At 47.0% G+C, this 18336-nt stretch overlaps 7 protein-coding genes across 7 annotated transcripts; 3 read left to right on the plus strand and 4 right to left on the minus strand.

Moving 5' to 3' along the window:
• Positions 1-615: 615 nt before the first annotated feature.
• On the minus strand, positions 616-2181 carry N7529_010085 (LLM class flavin-dependent oxidoreductase; the record flags this gene model as incomplete). The annotated part of the gene is made up of 4 exons (XM_057245612.1): positions 616-1501; positions 1553-1623; positions 1671-1844; positions 1897-2181. 4 exons carry the CDS (start codon positions 2179-2181, stop codon positions 616-618), a joined length of 1416 nt encoding a protein of 471 aa, XP_057093875.1.
• Positions 2182-3241: 1060 nt separating this feature from the next.
• On the plus strand, positions 3242-3493 carry N7529_010086 (uncharacterized protein; the record flags this gene model as incomplete). Its single annotated transcript, XM_057245613.1, has 2 exons — positions 3242-3261; positions 3325-3493. 2 exons carry the CDS (start codon positions 3242-3244, stop codon positions 3491-3493), a joined length of 189 nt encoding a protein of 62 aa, XP_057093876.1.
• A 1096-nt stretch (positions 3494-4589) lies between these two features.
• Positions 4590-5760, minus strand: N7529_010087 (glycoside hydrolase family 75 protein; the record flags this gene model as incomplete). The annotated part of the gene is made up of 6 exons (XM_057245614.1): positions 4590-4663; positions 4716-4928; positions 4979-5117; positions 5185-5313; positions 5360-5431; positions 5494-5760. The coding sequence occupies 6 exons, from the start codon at positions 5758-5760 to the stop codon at positions 4590-4592; spliced, it is 894 nt and encodes a 297-aa protein (XP_057093877.1).
• A 764-nt stretch (positions 5761-6524) lies between these two features.
• On the minus strand, positions 6525-7274 carry N7529_010088 (aminoglycoside phosphotransferase family protein; the record flags this gene model as incomplete). Its single annotated transcript, XM_057245615.1, has 1 exon — positions 6525-7274. The coding sequence occupies one exon, from the start codon at positions 7272-7274 to the stop codon at positions 6525-6527; it is 750 nt and encodes a 249-aa protein (XP_057093878.1).
• Positions 7275-8205: 931 nt separating this feature from the next.
• On the plus strand, positions 8206-8535 carry N7529_010089 (mitochondrial 54S ribosomal protein bL33m; the record flags this gene model as incomplete). The annotated part of the gene is made up of 2 exons (XM_057245616.1): positions 8206-8218; positions 8366-8535. 2 exons carry the CDS (start codon positions 8206-8208, stop codon positions 8533-8535), a joined length of 183 nt encoding a protein of 60 aa, XP_057093879.1.
• A 638-nt stretch (positions 8536-9173) lies between these two features.
• Positions 9174-13271, minus strand: N7529_010090 (uncharacterized protein; the record flags this gene model as incomplete). Its single annotated transcript, XM_057245617.1, has 6 exons — positions 9174-10724; positions 10776-10826; positions 10876-11596; positions 11657-12509; positions 12623-12969; positions 13042-13271. The coding sequence occupies 6 exons, from the start codon at positions 13269-13271 to the stop codon at positions 9174-9176; spliced, it is 3753 nt and encodes a 1250-aa protein (XP_057093880.1).
• A 3022-nt stretch (positions 13272-16293) lies between these two features.
• On the plus strand, positions 16294-18318 carry N7529_010091 (AGC-kinase C-terminal; the record flags this gene model as incomplete). The annotated part of the gene is made up of 7 exons (XM_057245618.1): positions 16294-16336; positions 16437-16559; positions 16616-16727; positions 16778-16982; positions 17043-17198; positions 17249-17733; positions 17787-18318. 7 exons carry the CDS (start codon positions 16294-16296, stop codon positions 18316-18318), a joined length of 1656 nt encoding a protein of 551 aa, XP_057093881.1.
• Positions 18319-18336: the final 18 nt, after the last annotated feature.

Below are 18336 nucleotides of genomic sequence, written 5' to 3' on the forward strand. Positions count from 1 at the left end.
CTCAATATGTGATTTCTAATATAAAGCATACACTGAGAAAAAGCATGGATGTCAGGGAAGAAAAAAGGAAATTGCAAATTTCAAAGACATGCACAAGAATGTGTAGACCAAAGCCCACAAAGAAAATTGTACAAAATACCCGATCTCAATGGCATTAGTGTCAAGCCTCAATAAAGTGGTCCAATGACACAAACAGGCCCCTAACCACATGGCTTCTAGCCATTGTGAACGATCAATTAAGGGCCTTTAATATTTTCCGGTTGGGCTTGGCGCATTCCTAGGGGCGCTTACCCGGCCGGAACTTTAGGGCTTCGCACAAACACCGCAGGTTTCCCTTGCGTCAAATCTACAATAAAATTCCCTGAGACTTGATGTGACGTATTTGGGGGAACCATATTTTGAAAGGTCCCCCTGGATACATGTTTTGAGCCTCTTCTCAGTAAAATCTTCAGATTTTAACCTGGGCGTATGAAAGGAAAAAGATGTCCGAAATGTACAGGGATCCATGTCCAAGTTATCAGGTTCAATTTAAGTTAGGCCCCCGTTTGCACCTTAACATGAATGTGGGTTGCAAACTAGACCCCTCAAATAATGCCTCCGAATTAGAAATCTAGACTACTGGCTGTCATACGTCTCATATCCGTACTTCTTTCCGATATGGTCATCTCTCAAACGATTTTGCCCAGGCCCATAGACCCTCTCGCGCATTGTACCACTTTCATTCAGGGGTGCGTACAGCCCCCGACGTCGGAGCTCCGGTACGAGGAGCTCAACAACATCCTCAAAAGTCCCGGGTGTTTGAACATAGCCAATATTGAACCCGTCCAAGTCCGCCACACGGACCCATTCCTCCAGGAAATCCGCGACGGTACTTGCGGACCCAACTGGAACTGGACCCGCTCCACCAATGGAGATGTGCTTGCCAATGTTTCTTGGCGTCCATTCAGGTACATCGGGACTCTGGTAGGAGAGCGTATTGATCGTCGAATGCACTCGAGCGTCGACATGTACATCTGACGCCATGATAGGTGTATCTAGGTCGAACTTGCTGAGATCGATACCACTTCCACCGGAGAAGAAAGCAAGCCCCGCCTCTTCACTGGCGTATTTCAGAGCCTCGCGGTACTTCGCCTGCGCCTCCTCTTCTGTTCGACCCACAATCGGTGTGAGAATGGCAAACACTTTCACGGATCGGGGATCTCGGCCGTTCTTTGCCGCTTCTTCGCGGATCGCTTGGATACGTGGGGCAAGGATATGTGGTGATGGAGCCGACACGAATACACCTTCTGCGTGTTTAGCGCCGAAGGCTACTCCTGCAGGGGATGTCCCGGCCTGGAAGAGGAATGGAGTACGCTGTGGAGATGGATCCAGAATATGGGGACCATCAAACTGGAAATGCTCTCCGTGATGGTGGATGTATCTGATTCGGCTTGGATCGGCATACACCCCAGTTTCGGCATTCTCTTGGAGCGCATCGTCGGCCCAACTACCCTCCCACAGTCTATTTCTTGTCAGTCACTTGCATGTTGAAATGTATCACGGTGGTGCTTACTTGTAAAGAGAAGTCAGGTACTCGTCGGCTATCTCGTACCGCTTGTCGTGATCTACCAGGGGCAAGCCCACCTATGCATGTCAGCTTGTGATTGAAATTGTGATATGTCTCAGCTTACGGCTTTTGCGGCGGATTGCTTCCATGATGTCACAATGTTCCACCCAAACCGACCGCCGGTCAGATGATCTAGAGTGGAAAACCTCTTTGCGACAACATATGGCGCTTCATACGAAGTCGAAGTGGTGATTGCGAACCCAAGATTCTTCGTTACCGATGCCATCGCTGAGATTGGCTGAGGAATATTGTCAGCGATCACATTCAAAATGTCCAGACAGCTCACATACTATGGAAGGATCCCCCATGGGATACTGAGCTGCGTTTCGAATAGCGGGTTCTGCCGTGCCCTTATACGTGTCATACAGCCCGTAGGTATCGGCAAGAAACAGCGCATTAAAGTCGCCTTTCTCCAAAATTTTGGCCAAATCAGTCCAGTAAGATAGGTCCCGTCGCTTGGTTGCTGATCGATCGGACGGGTTCTTCCACTGGCCAAAGGAAAGATGGCCTACAGTGAACATGTCGAAGCCATTGAGATATATCCGCCGCTTAGGAGTTGAAGTTTCGGCTGCCATGGTAAATGAATATCATTACGAAATGGAAATGCCCAATTTTAACGTTCTTTTCAATCAAAAAGACAGTTATCTCAAATTTCTACGCGTTCAATGTTCTGGTTCATACTATTTATCTTCTTTCGTTGAAGTTGACCCCGCTCGGTGCTTGAGTGCTGTCATCTTTACTAGAAAGCACGAAACCTCCTCCGATCGTATCAGAAGATTGCATACTTAGCTCGAGGAGATAAGATCAATTACTCATGGGGGCACCCCCTCTGCTGCGGAAGAATGCCGAATAACGTAGTCTACTGTAGAATTGCGTCATAGTACATCAAAATGCCATTTGACAGGCTAAAACCATCTGGTTCAAAATTCGAACCCCGATGAATATCTTTCAGCAAGCTTAGAATTTCTTTTGGTGCTAGTTTAGTAGAGTATGGCGCAACCGAACACCCTCTGATCTCGGCAAGATGCTGCTAAAAGGCCCGAGAGGGTTGTTATCGGGAATATGATGCCGTTTAGCGCAATTTCATGTAGAACAGGCGAGCCTAAATCTATAAGAAAATAATTAAGATGAGACTTTTCTGGGATCTAGAAAGGTATAGTAAAGGCGGGTTGTCAACGAAGAAATGTTTCTTGGCTGATGAATATTTGATTTTCGCAATGGCCGGGTTTATTTCACGTCTTAAGACCGCCACAAGATGGTTCCCCGCCAATATGTCATTGGTAGAACGCCGGCTTGTTCGAAAGTTGGACTAGATTGTTCTTTCATACGCTTGTTTATCATTTTTTGTCAAGCATCTTGACGTTTCGGGATTGAGTATGTGAACATTCCATGAATGATTCTAGTTGCAGACTGACAAAATTCAAAGCCAATGCTTATGCGTCTGGAATAAAACAAGATCTTGATCTTTCTGGTAATAGACTGAACTATATCAATGCTGCGGGTAAGCAAGCACCTATTCTTCTGCAAGATTGTTTTCCTGTGACAAAACTTTCCCATCGGAGGGTTGAGAGGCTAAATCCATCTGCTTGCTTTACCGATGAGGTTGGATATATCGTGTCTCAAATACCTAACAACATGGTCTTGATCAAAAATCCGTAAGTTTACACTCCTACAGTATACTCAGCAACACGTTTCAAACAATTGATATCTTTCTACAGGGCGCAATACTATCTCCCAGCAGCAGAAATCCTTTGGGGGCTTTTCAGACCTGGAACTGCCTGCGCGCAAACCTATGAGCAGTTGGTTATTATGAGATTGTTTGTTGGATTGAGTACCACATCTTGCTACGTTGGCCTAGTTCGTGTGGCAATTCGAGAGTGCTCTTGAACCATCACTGTAAAGGATGAACGCCTTCTGACCATTGTTGCTAGATGGCACAAAAAGCAAGATTTAGGTCGTCGGAATTCTCTTTTCTGGATCGCAAACCCCGCCGGCCAAATGTTCGCTGAGTATTTACAGGCCGCTGCATATACATATTTCAGCAATTAGTATGGAATTCAAGGCTGGAGGTGAGTAGAGATGACAGTCTCAACCGACTTGATGATTCAAGACTTATATTCCTCCTCGCAAATGGCTTTTCGTTATCTGCACTATAATAACGATCCCAGTCGCTTTACTGTGAGTAACTTACGCAACAATTGAATTTGATCCCCAATTGACCAACAACATCTAGTGCGTTCTTCATTTTCCCTGATATGCCCGGGCGAACAGAATCCTGCTGCCTGAACGAAGAAGCCAAGAACCTTGCCAACAAAAGACTTCAAGAAGAAGCCGTCCACGGGTCTATACAAAACAATCATCAAGCGGATACTCAAATCTTGGCGCTTCTGTACTATTGCGCTCCTTCTTGTGGTTTTCTGCAATAAGATTCACTGCGAAGCCACGCCATTCATTCTATGGCTCGACTCACAGCCGGACAGGGATCCCGTCGCGCTAGTGAAGAATCTTTCCACCGTGACTAATCGTGCAGCAGTCGCTGGAGCATTAATGAGGAGATTCTATTCTGGAATCCGTGGATCTCGAAGTGAGTCCATCATTCTGTCGGGGGTTTTGTGCATATTTGCCAATTTGTTAAAGATATGAAACATGTACCTAGGTAATAAAGGAAGAAGAACAGGACGTGATTCAAGATCAGGAAGTGATTACACATAAACTTGAAGGACCTCGGGAGCTATCAAATTGACGAGGGCGATGGACATTTCCAAGGCTGTGATGGGAGTTTTGGTGGGGTTTCTAATTATCAATGAAAGGAAAAAGTGAAGACTGAAAGTTTCCAAAGTTCCATTAGCCTGTTCTGTTACAACTGTGAGCCAATATATACTTAAGTATCCGCACATATGTTTCGCTTCGACGTTTCAGATCCTCAGGGACAGCTTTCCCCCGAGAGAACATGTCCATATAGCATTGCCGTAGTAGAGCCAAGTTAAGAGCTAGCACATTTCCCGCTCTTGCAAACAAGGTCATCCGAACAATCGTTTTCATTAGAGCATGAAGCACCTTCATAGTAAGTAAGTCAAGGGAAGCAAAATGAATAAAGAAATTTACATACCAGCGCAATGACCAGCCCAAGAACAAGATCCGCCAGTAGGTACGGAGCCAGTAGTGGTAGTGGGAGACGATCCTCCACTCACTAGATTCAAGTTCTTTGCGAGAGAAGTCATCAACTTGTCACCCATGGAGCGCAGTGTACTGAAGTTGGTGACGTAGTTTTTGTTGAGCGCGCTGCTGGGGAGTACTGCTTCTTTCCCAGTGAAGAGAATGTCTGCGAAAATTAGCATCAACCAACAAGCGCTCATCTTCGTTCAGACTTACAAGTTACATCGACTTTACCGTGACCGCTATTTCCATTCAAATCATCATTTGGGAAACATGTTCGAGCCATTAGCCAAGACGCCTCTCCAATCACCTGCGGAGTATCTCCGTCGGTATCACCGTAGATACCGTAGAACATCTTTCCGTTACTAGATCTTATTTAGATAAAGCAAGACTGGAGTGGAGCGGAGAGCGTACCAGATGACCGCACCAATGTTGTTTCCAGTGAGTACACTCTGATATGTGGTGCCAAATTTATCGGGAATCACAATAAATGGTACTTCATAGGCTGCCAAAGCACCAAAATTGGTTTCGGGTTGTCCATCAGGGTTTCCCTAGTCCGTCTAGTTAGTGACTGAGCACTTCCAATAATAAGGATACATGATTCGCTTGCCTTGCACGCGTGATCAATTCCGTCGCAGTCAACATCCATATCTGCGACCCAGACAAATGCTGCACCCTAGCGCCGAACAATTAGTATCCTTGGCTATTAGACTGGCGAGTATTTAGCATACCTCACTAAACTTTGACCAGTCACTATGGATGGTCACTTTCTTAGCACCACTGTCGCCATTGATAGGGTATGTTGCATCCGATGCGGCAGTGCTAGCTTTTGCTGCCGCGGTCTGCAAAGCAGCGACGGGAATTGTCGTCGCAGCAGCAAAGAAGCTTGCAGGCGGACCTGCAGTTGGGTTGTTGTATTGAGCACCATCGACGCTCTGAGCAAAGCCAGTGCCCAACAAAGCAAGCAGGACTGCGGGAATGGAATACTTGATGGTCATATTTGTTGTTGGAAAATCGGCCAAGACTTAGAACTGGAAGTTGATTTTTGTTTTGAGGTCGGGGACTGCATTTTATAGCTCCTCAGAAGTTGAAACAACCATTCAACGAAGCGTCTTAACGAATGCGAACCTCGGTAACCAGTTTCTAGGAAAGGAAAGTGGATTTTAGTATAATCAAAACAAGCATAGTATGAACTGCAGTGGTCAGCATCGGCTATGCAGGTTGTCCCTGATTTCTGCAGGGATGAAACGGACTAACCTAAGAGAGCGTGAATACTACCCTGACCAGCCACAACGGCCCTATCAGGCAACGACTGAGACCGAATTACTTTCCCAGAGAGGAGATTGGGTATGGATGACTGAAATGAGTGTGGGGGCGGAGTTTCAGGGTCCTGCATAACGTCACATCGGAGCTCTCGACGTGGAACTTTGTCACTATTCTAAGGACCTCGCCACCTCGGTCTAAATATTGAAGTAATAACTGTGTTAGGTCTGTGGACAACTCCCGTAGACTAAATGGGAAATCCCCTCAGTGGATAATCTTCTAAGGCCTGCGCATATCGCAAAAAAAGACTCTTGCGCTCAGGAACCTAAGAATTAATAAAAAGGTCCAAATCTCGACTTGAACGATTCAAGAAATTCCTGGTAATTCTTGCCAAAATCGGGTGTAGAAGTCATTGAGCCTAGGTACGCACATATGTAGCAGAAAGGATTTAATATATTGCATGTGTACTTGTATACCCGCCCCGCACGCTCGTTCTAATCTATAATTCCAGTCGCTCTCGAGCGGAATCAAGAAGCCACCAGTGGGAGTAACGTTTCGGCGAAACACAATCGGGCAGATACAGAAACCAGTCGTCGTTGCTGTAAGGTGATAGGTAGTAGGTACACCGGACAGATTCGTACCATTCCGGGTAGAAGCCACTGTATTCCCAATCTAGAAGACCTGTGATCGCGTAGCCGCTGTCAGTTGCCTCGACAACAATGTTGTCCGGTGCGAGATTTCCGTGAGTGAATACACCACGTGGTGCCAAGTCACTAGTTCCTGAGTCGTCAGTTGATGGTGATAGCCGACGAAGCCGCTCGCGAAATACATCTCCATTCGGAGTCGAACGATTAGACAAAAAGTCATCGAATTGGCTCCTGGTCATGATCAGTGTCGAGCTGTGTCGTAGGTGTCTCCTGATGTCTTTGCATCCTTCGCCTCCCACCCCACCAGATGGTGTCCCCTCAGAGTAAGGAATAGACCTTAACTCTAAGAGCATTGTGTCCAATCGGTCACTTATATATGTATTTTGTGCGGAATTTAGCGAGGTCCAAACTTCGTTCAAAGTCGTTGAAGGCAAGTAGCTCATGAAAGTCAGGGTGACATTGTTCACGTTCACCAATCCATAAGGTTTTGGAGAAGGAATACCCGACTTAGTCTCAAGGAACAGCAAAGTGGTATATTCAGTATAATCGTTTTGGTTGGCGATTGCCTTGACAATAATGTCTTCAGAGCATCTGAAGGTCATTCTCAGGGAAGGAGATGGACCTTTCCACAGAGTTTCGCTGTCTTTGAGAAGCTTGCAAAGTAAGTCTATCTTGCGAGAGTCTATCTTGCGAGAGTCTGTCTTGCGATAGTTCTGGCGATAGCTCTGACAGCGTGGCCACACCTTCCAGGAGCTTTATGACAGCCTAAGACAACGGGAAGATGATTTCAGCCGGATTATTTGAAAAAAGGGAGTCTCGAATATCCCCTTCATCGTGGGCCCGCTTTCGCCGAGTAGGAATTTCTGACGATACATAATCTTTGGCGACGGAAGTGTCAATAATGCACCGGGTTCTTCTACACATACTCGGCGGAGCATAATCGGGGTATCTGATCTCGGTCAGGCGGCGAGAATAATTTTCAGGTAGTTGCGCGGTAATGTCTACCTCCGGCTCATACTCAATAGCTGCTTGTAGCCTTCGCATGACAAGCCGATTGTAGTTCATCGCCCTTGTACTCTCTTGTTGCCGATCCGATGAGTTGGTCTGGTCAGAATGTCGTTCATTTCACATTTTGCTCAACACACTGCATCGAAGTACGGAACTGGAATCTGAAAATTTAAGAGTCTAGAGCGAGGAGACATATATTTGACTCGCGTTTAGAATCTCATAACAATAACAACGGTTGCCTAAATCTCCAACCGGTATGTGCGCAGGGTGGTGTGGCATAGATATTATTAGGTCAACAATTCCAACACTCCGTAGAATATTGTATTTCAAGTGCTATGTCTTTTTACGACCTCAGCCTACTACTGAGATCACATTGTGAAAGCCCCCTGGTGCTGTCTTCTGCATCTCCAACCGCCCGCGGGCCCAACATGTGCTGACTAAGTACACGTGACCGTGAAACAATCATCTCCGATCTCGAATTTGTTCCGCAGCCCAACTCGACCACGCACCCCGAGACCGCCCAAGATGGCCAAGAAAGGTATGTGAGAAGAGAACCCAGTCCCTATCAAATCCACCACCGCCAAACCTACTCGCATCCCGAATCTGCGCCCGTTACCGGACCAATGGCAACGAACATGAACCCCCGGATTTCAGCCGGCCAGCACTAACATCCCTTTTCCTACAGCGAAGTCCAGAACCGTTGCCGTCCGGCTGATCTCCATGGCCATGACGGGCTACTACCGCACGATGATTCGGCCCCGTGTGCACCGACCGCTTAGCATGATGAAGTACGATCCCGTCGTCAAAAAGCAGGTGCTTTTCCTTGAAGCGACGAAGGGTGGAAAGAACAAATAAGCGCTTCGCTTTGAGGTCGACTTTTCCTCGCATCGAGTTTGCCATTTTAGGCATTTGTGAGGCATTGGCCAATTGCGATCGTTGCCATCTCTCTTCCTCTCGACACGAATTTCACCTTTTTCCTCCGCAGCCGCCATTTCGATTCTTTGAACGATATCCGAGAGTGTGTGTGAATGTGGAAATGCGATAAGGGTGCCAGGGGCACGATCCCTGCTTGTACATTATTTACTGGAGGAATGCAGGAGGGAAGTTGAGGATTTCATAATTTCTCGAATATTTTGCGGTATACCTCTTGGAGCATTGTGTTTGGCGTTAAAGAATACAGATCTGGGTACCTGAATAAGAATAAAATACATATCCCACCTCTCGCCCCGTTACATGATATATTTCGAAGACCCAGTTCATCATACGACAACAAATTCCCATAAATCGATACTTGAACTCCCCCGGACTTGTCAAACACGTTTTGCTCCTGCAACATTGATATAGAGGGTGCAAACATGGTCAAATGATAGAACAGGAGCGCCTCGTCATCCGGGACCACGCCCAGATGACTATTCTCAGCCGGCATCTTGACTGAAGCGTTGGTTATAGCGATCGCCTTCCTCTGGTTAGCTAAGTATGGCTTAGGACGGCGGTCATATCTTACCTCTAGTACGGCGCTTAGCCCGGCCTCGCGCGTTGGCGGCTTGGCCGACTAAATTGCTTCTGCTACTACCTGAAGCCAGGCCCTTAGGGCTTGGGCGTCGCTCTGAGCCATCGGCTATGCTGCGTGATCTCTTTGGTGGTTTTTGGTTCGCGCTTAACCCATCGGCCATTTCGATCGAGGTATTCTGAGGGATTACTGCTGAGTTTGGGTTGGCTGATCCCATGTTTATGTTGGATTCAACTGAAGTTTCCTCCTGGGCAACAGACTGGCGGAGACGACTGTAAGTTCGCTTCTGGGGACGTTTCATTCCTTTGCTCTCGGATTCCTTTCCTGAACTGTTGCTAGTTGCATCCGACATTCGTCTGGTTCTGCCAACATCTGTTTGAGTGATCACCCGTGTTGTTCCTTCGAAGCTCACCACCTTTCGCTTGGTATTGGATGTTTCCGATTTGACAGATCCTTCAGTGAACGGATCGTGGACCTTTTCGAGGGCAGACTTGGCACGCCCGGCAGAGGCCCCTTCAGCTTCAGTAGGCTTTTTGGCGAGAATAGCGTCACTATTCTCAATCCCTTCGTTCACTGTCTCCGAAAGCTTTTCAAGCCTTTGAGTTCCCTTGGGAGCATCGCCTGGCACTGTTGGCCTGACACCCACAGTTCCTAAGAGATCAGGAGTTGACATCATGAGCATCTCAAGCTCAGCTGGATCGTTAAATAGTGACAGGCTATCCTCTCGCGACAGTCTGTCATGGATGCTAGAAAATGGAACAATATGGCCATGCTCAGCAGGTAACTTTGGCAGCGAGTCGATATTATCAAGTTGCACAGGCTTAGAGGAGCCGCAAATAATTGTTGGCAAAACTCCACCTGTCTGGGAGAGCCGTTTGTCTAAAACCGCTGTACTAATGTCTTTCGCTCCACCTTCTCCCACCTCCACGGGACTATCACCATCTTTGTCTGCACAATTCTTCTCCGTATGGGCATTGGCGTCAAATACGTCATTGGTGGTCGACTGAACGACCAAAGACTGCATAATGTCTTCCATTTTTTGCCATGTTCGTTCGAAAGGCTCATCAGAATGCACTTCCATCACCTTTGCAAAACCTTCTCTTATGGTTGCTTGCCAGCTTTCGGCTTCTTGCGCCCGACGAAGCAAGGAAACAATCTCGGCATCGGCTTCCTCTCCGATCTTTTCCAAAGCTGCGGACCGCGATCTGAGCATATTGAGTCTTTCCTTTGTGGCTTCAAGCTCCTTGTCCTTGTGGGATGTCTCCACTTCGAGCGATTTGAGCATTCTTTCCGCTTCCCGCGCTACTTCATCTTTCGTACTTTCGGATTGAATCTTCAACTCCAGGTTGGATTCGAGCTCGGCCGTCCTTTGTTTGAATTGGTCAAGTTCCTGTATGAGCTTCTCGTTTTCAAGACGCAAGCAAGCTTCTGAGCTTTTCGATATTCGTGACTCAACCTCGCTGGCTTTTGCCTCAGCGATGTATTTCGAGCAAGACTCATTCAGCTCATCGATCCGGCTCTCTGACTGCTTAACCTGCAACTGTTAGTGACACTCATACCAGCAAAGCAGGCGATGATCTGTTACCTTCAAATCCTTTGCCAGTCGTTCATTCTCTGTCATCTTTTCAGTTTCGGCCTTGATAATTTTAGCGCAACTTGCCTCGCCAGCGAGGACAGGGGCTTACCAGAGAGCTTTTGGCATTTGCAAGCTGAGACATGAGGGAATAGTGATCATGTTCCAGTCTAGCTTTGGCTGTTTCAAGCTCGTGGATTTGATGTTCAAATTTAACTCTCATCTCATCCTGTGATTTTGTGTTCGCTGTGGTTAACTCCTCTCGGATCCTTTGCTCGAGCAGCATAAGTTCTCCTCTCAAGGCTGTCCTCTCGATCTCTATCCGGGAGAGCTGGCTTTTGAATGCTTGCTCATTGGTGACAGTTTCAGTCAAAGCATGCTGAAAAAGTTGATTTTCGGATATTTTGTTGCTGACCTGCTTTCGAAGCGACTCCACTTCAATGGACACTTCTTGGAGCTTGAGTTGCAACTGCGTGTTTTCGGCAAACTTAGTGGCCACCTCGTGTTCTAGGACTGAGTTTCCTGCCGGAATCTTGGCTTCGGAAAGCATTTGCGTGAAATCTTGCAACCCACGGATGAGGTCTGTTTCTGTCGTTTCAACGGCTTTGACTGAAGTCCCAAGCCTGCCAAGTATTGGCTCAACGATCTGCAGTTGTCGCTGAAGACTACCATAGCAGTTTTCGCTATTAGTAAGCTGCTTGAACAGCGATGAATAAGGGCCGAAATTGCTTTCAATTGATTGCAGTCCTTCTTGGAGTGCCTGCAACATAGTGTTGCCCATTTCATTGCTTCTGTCGAGGTCACTTGTGAAATGACCCGCAAGGGAGTTGAAGCTAAAATTATGATCAGTCGAAACAATAACATGACATGCGAGAATTTTTCACACAACATACTGAGAGGCGGCTTCCTGAACGCTGCTCGTGAAACTTTCGACATTCATCATTTCGGAAGAACTTTGTTTCTTCAGCTCTTCAAAACAAACTACGCAACGTTCGATCTCGGGTCTTATCTTTGACAGGATGGTATCCTGTGTTTCGCAAGGAAATTTGCTAAGCAGATCATACATCGAGTCAAGCTTTTCAGACATCTTGTTTTGCTCTTTCTTGACAACGGTCAAATATCGCGCCTGGCTCTGAGATTCATTTTGGATATAATTTTCAAGAGTCACAATTCGCTTTTTCTCACTGAACAATTGAGCCTTGATGAGGTCGCCTCTTTTCTCCGAATGTTCTAAGGCTTCTCGTAAGGCAACAATGGTGCCCTCGGAGGTAGAAATTTTGTTCCGCTGGCCTTCAATCGTTGCGGCTTGATTTGATACCTGCATCTTGAGGTCGTCCAAGGTGGCTTTTATCTCCACCTTCTCCCTGCCAAGAGACATCGCGGCCTCTCTCACGTCTTTTGTCTGCTGACGAACCTTGTCATATTCGCGGCCGATCTCATTGAGGATTCTTCTAAATGTGCCGAGCTTCGCCTTCCATTGATCAATATGTGCACGTTGTCCTTTGTTCTCTGATGAGATTTCGACGAGCTGCACCTGGTAGTTCTTGACTCGGTCCTGCAAAGTATGGTTTACTTCTCTCAATCTCTGATTCTCCGTTTCCACATGCCGTCGTAAATTTGCAGCCATTTTTTCGCTCTCCTCTCGCTGTCTGATTTTGCCAATGAGCTGCTCGAAAAGGTCATCTTCGCTGAGCTGTAACTTTCTTTTGCCACTAGAAAGTGACATCTGCTTCTTTGAATTCACCTCTTTCTCCATAGAGTTGGGTGTCATTGAAGTACGAAGTTGATTATTGAAAGGCTTGAGCGGTGCCGGGGGGAGTGATCAGGGATCTCCTGGCTCTCTCTGTGAAGCCTAGTACGCTGTGTTGGAACGGCATTGTGCATGGTAAAGTCAGATCCACTAGCCTTGCAAACGTCGACAAATTCGTGACCCGGTGGTCTGAGACTTGGTGCAGTTTCAGGATTGTCTCCAGGTCTCGCAGGTTCAGTGGTCTCAATGGGCTGGGAACCAACGATAGACTGTTCACGCTCGGCGTGTGACCCTTCTAGCCCTTCTAAATTTGCAATAACTTGTACGATCTTAGTTTTGTCGGTGGAGTCGACTGTCATCAACATCCGCTGGGGTAGTTGAGAAAGCAACGATTGACTCTCGGAAGTCGGACCACTGAAGGTGGGTTCTATCTCAACAGCGTGAGCGCTCAGTTGACTGTATGGCACATTAAAGTGAGTTCATTGTTTGCAAGTGTATCCATTATTGTTTGGATCCGGATCATCGTACGTGTTTGATCCGATCAACGGACGATTGGCAGCTACCTCAAATTCCGCTGGGTCAGTCGGGGAAATCTGACTGTCAATGGGAGGGCGGCTGGTTGAAGTTTGCTTCGAGAGACTTCTCAGAGAGAAGGGCTTTTTGTGGGATGCAGGCTTAGTGAAAGAGAAGTCCGTCACCTCAATCTCAGAGCTTTCCGGTCGCTGAAGAAGTGACCGGGGCTTGTGATTGGTCTCCATGGTAAAAGATTTTCTTCAATAGATCAAGAGTGATGGTGAGAGAAACTGATGGAAAAGGGATGAGGTGCCGCAACATGACATGGTAGAGTTGAAGGGGCCAAACCAGGAAGGCGCTACCCGGTGACCGAGCTGCCATCTCTACTTCGAAAACTCACCAACATATTTGGCCAACTGAATGCACTCCAATATATGTGCTTGAGGTCGAGGATCAAAGTTGTGAAATACATTTTGTTCAGCATACAGAATTAATGTTCACGCACTCGACGAGTGCTTGCCTTTTGCTGAGACTCCAATCTGTCTGAGGTGCCCTTCCCTCTCCTCCTCCCCCTCATTACCTACCCAATATCCATGGATGCTTAGTCTGCTTATCAATGGATGAGTAACGGATAGCATATATCTATAGCCACTCCCGAGGTCTACTCTCACAATGTACCTAGACAGGAACAATGTCTCTAATCCCTTGAATATGTAGAGACTGATGAGTCATTGCTTGTGTGTCATGGTAGAGTACTTCTAACATAAAGCTGTTTCCAGGATAGGCACAACATTTGAGGATGTGAACGCCATCTACGAACTCTATCTATATATAATCAAATTGTGAACGCCGGATAGTTTGTATTGACGAAACACCTAATAATGTACTTTATATTTTTGTATATCTCTGTATGCTAATCGAGCTTAATAGACGAAGAGGAATGCTTAAACGAAACGGAGCAAATATTCTAAAATTAGACTAACCTTCTTCAAGTAGCCATAGCTTCCTGTTTCGAATAGATTGAATGATAAAGCTGAACTACGAGGAAACATAGTGCCCAAGGCCATATGCCTGAATTTGGCCTGTCACAATAGTATACCTAGGTATACGTAGTTGATAAACCTACATGAGTAAACTCAATGCCTATCTTTGGAGGGTATTACGGATCACTAGACTGACTCACTCTCCATGTCCATATATACCGGATCTAGAGTTGTAGCATGTGATTGTATCATTGAAATAATTACTCCGTACCTAGCAAGCTCCCGAGGTCAAGGGTAGTTAATCTGTTTCTCAAAAGCCAAAACGACACCTGAAACCGCTAGTCCGCTAGTCTCAATCAAACCAGACGTTCTTTGTTGCCATTGCACAACCAAATCAGCCCAGTTGACAGGGATCTTCCATCGGAACCCTATAAGCTTACCTTGGCCTACTAAGGTTTCTAGTCCCTAGACCATTTAGACATTTTATTTGTTCCTTGAACCCTGTGGCTGTGCGCTAAAAAGCTGACCATCTCCCGATTTAGTGGAACCATAACGCCCAGACCGTTTGATTCGCATCGACCGAAACAAAAAAAATCCCTAAGAAAAATAAGAAACGGATAATATATTGGGCAAACATATGTTTCTGACATCTACCAAAAGGGGGGGAGCAACAGGACTGGTTTAGGATCGGGATTTGATCGAACTGCAGACTATTTGGTACTTAAGTAGGTCCTGCATGTGATAGGTCAGATCGAACCTCCTATCGAATATTCTGCAAGGCTTCCAGGGCCGTTCTCTACCGTTCTGTGCGACTCCCGAGACAGCTTCGACGCGTTTCAATATGGGGCGGTCAGACAACGTGGCGGCCACGAGAGTTCGGGTAGAATAGGGAATATCAAACGCGTGGCAAATGGTGATGAGTCCTATGCAGACTGCATATCTTCTACAACTAGCGCTTGGCTTGATCGGGAGCGGTTCGAACTACATTTAATGTGATTACTATCTAATTCGTACGAGATCTTCCGTTCCAACTTAGATCATAATTGAACGTGAAACTCATCTCAAAAGATACAATTGATTCAGGTGGCACAGAGTTTCACAATAGAAGGCGTAGGGCAGAGATGTCAATGTTGCCTAAATAATGCGTTGACTATTATATGTACTTTGTGCCGGCTCCCCTATATGTCTCCCCCGTTTTATCTGGAATTTTGATCGCCAGGATGTTCATCTAAGATGAAAATGGACAAGTCACTGGGCGAAACGTAGAGTCTGTGCATTCAATTAGCGGATATCGTAGCCTCCGCCCATCAGCCTAAGCGGGCCCGCCGTCGAACTGGTCAGGGCGATTTGCTCTCCACCATTTCACTCGTCACTCGGCCATTTGCGACTTGGTACTGGAGAATATCGTGGGTCCCGGGACATAGTTAGTCAAAAGTCCTTTGTGATCATATTGGACTTTTTTTTAAAGATATATGGCTAGACCAAACTTCAAAGGCACGGATGACGGGACCAACGCTCGGTAATATCTTCCACGCAACGACTAGTCTTGAAATGTAGTGGAACCGTGTAGATCGCACGGCGTCAAAGGCCAGAACAAGCATAGGTGAAAAAGAGAGGGATCTTTTTTCTTTCATCCCCCTTTCCCCATTTTCTTGCGTGTCACGCGTGATTGGCCCGCAGTTACTGCCGCTCCCTCTAGACCGCTCGCCCGCTTCATCCCCTTTCTTTCATCTGCTTCAACTTCCCGAACTGTTAACTGGAGATTGTCTTTATTGGTGTCTCATTTGACAATTTGTCTCTTGTATCCTTGGCCTTGCGCCCCTTTATTGACTATACCCGAGATTGCGCTTCGGCCTCTACGGAGTAGCTTCCGACGATTTCTTGATATACATCTCCTGCAGGCCTGCATCCTGTGATCTTCACTTCGTTTCTTTTTTACTTCTCTTTCACCCAAATAGCTTTGCTGCTTGACTTTTTTTTGTTTTTCTTCTTTTTGGCAAAAATCTTGTCTGAACCGCGAATTTGCATCTGGACCTGCATCGATCATACTTGCGAAACTGAACCACCTGACCCCCGCTCGATCATTCTACCTTCGAAACTCGGTCACCTCTCATGAAAATTGCGGTTTAAGCTCCATATTCGCCGGTATTCATTTTATCTCAATCCTTGACTCGTTCACGTTCAACGCGACTGCCAATCGACCGAACATCATTGAAACAGTTGTGATGTTGCTAGAGTAATAATCAACCTTTCAATCCAACGACCATCGCTCTATCCCCACAATATGGGTAACACTCAGGGGAAACCGGTGAATTGCAATGATGCGGGTACGTCCACTCCGAGCTTGCATGGGAGGCGGTGTTTCAGTTTGAGAAACCACCCCGCCAATTATCTTGAATGATAAGCTGATCCCGCTTTATCTTACAGTCAACCTTAATCATTTTCGGCTCCTCCGTGTCGTTGGCAAAGGTGCCTTTGGAAAGGTTCGAATCGTTGAAAGGAAGGACACCGGTCTTACATTCGCGTTAAAATATATCCGCAAAGAGGAAGGTTTGTTGGAGCTCCATCTCCCTCATCGGGTGAGCTATAGCTGACAATCAACACAGTTGTTCGCTCGGAAAGTGTGCGAAACATAATTCGTGAACGGCGAATGCTCGAGCATCTGAACCACCCATTTCTTTGTAACTTGCGGTACAGTTTTCAGGACATGGAGTACATGTGAGTTGTTCCAATTCCATCTTTATCAACTATTGCTAATAGTACCATAGCTATATTGTCGTTGATCTAATGAACGGCGGTGATCTTCGATTCCATATTTCACGAAAATGCTTTACAGAAGATGCAGTGCGGTTTTGGATGGCGGAATTGGGGTGTGCTTTGAGATATATCCACTCGCAGGGTATTATTCATCGTGATTTGAAGCCAGACAATGTGCTCCTGGACTCCGAGGGGCATGTTCACTTGGCTGACTTCGTAAGTTCCCTAAGTTCGGATTCCACCAAGGCTAGTTTAGGTCTAACTTGAGTTTTCTAGAACGTGGCATCGGATTTCCGACCAGGAAAGCCTCTCACCAGCAAGTCTGGAACCCTAGCGTACTTGGCGCCGGAGGTATACGAAGGAGTGGGTTATTCCTGCGAGGTCGATTGGTGGTCATTAGGTGTCACTTTCTACGAGTGCATCTATAATAAGGTATGAGTAATTCGTTTCTTGTCCTTCTTCTCGTCTGACTTTGATCGTAGCGACCATTCGAAGGACGAAGCCAGGATACGCTGAGCGAAAACATCAAAAAGGCTTCGCCGAAATATTATGTCACTAATCCCGCAGTTTCGGTCGCTTGTCTCCGGGCATTGGGATCATTGATGCAAAAAGACCGGAGCCAGCGAATTGGCGCCATCGGGTTTGAAACTTACACCCAGCACATGTTCTTTGCGGAGATCGACTTTGATGCCCTCGAGCGCAAACAGATTCCGCCTGTGTTCCGGCCATCCAGCGATAAGACCAATTTCGATGCGACCTATGACCTTGAGGAGCTTCTCCTTGAAGAAGCACCCCTCGAGGCCAGAGCCCGGCGCCAAAAGCCCCGTGCTGAACTAAGGGACGATGCCACTGCAAAGGAAATTCGGGAGGATGAGCTCCACCGTCTCATCGAAACAATGTTTGAGCCATTTGATTACACTTTGACGGATTACCAAGGCAATGCTGCTGATGCCATTGCCGCTGCAACGTAAGTTTATCTTCCCTCAAATCCCGTGCTTCTGGTATTAATATTTCGATCAGCAACCCTGAGGACTGCTTCCCAGTGGCCACAACAACGCCCGCAAACACAGCAGAACATGCCCGTCAATTTTCACAACCCAACCCCAATGGAAACCAACACCTCACTCAAACCGACGGAGCCTACCGTGCTCCCTCGAGTCAACAAATCAATACAGTCAACGAGAACCTCAACCCCAATGATCCCGCGCATGGCGCTCAGCCACCATCCCCTTCAAACCGTGTGTCACCTTCACCGCCACCTGCCCCATCTTTCCACCGACCCCTACCCCAAAATTACCGACCCCGCGGCGCCGCTCGGCAAATGAGTAAAAGTGGTGGCGTGCAAATGGTTCTCAACGAAGCTGGTAGTTGGAGTGAGCTGGCTCATACATCCACACTTCCGGCGGAGGGCTTGGAGGGCGGCGATGACAAGAGCAAGCAGGCCAATGGCATGATGTCCTTCTTCAGCCGAAAGAAGGGTCGCGATCGCAGCCCTAAACCCACTGAACCGGGTGTTTTGGGCAAGGAGGGAGCTAGACAAATCATCAACTGATAACCAATTGTGGTTAGA

The sequence above is a fragment of the Penicillium soppii genome (assembly GCF_028829465.1).
Source record: "Penicillium soppii strain IBT 18220 chromosome Unknown utg000007l, whole genome shotgun sequence".
In the NCBI taxonomy this organism is placed as follows: Eukaryota; Fungi; Ascomycota; class Eurotiomycetes; order Eurotiales; family Aspergillaceae; genus Penicillium; species Penicillium soppii.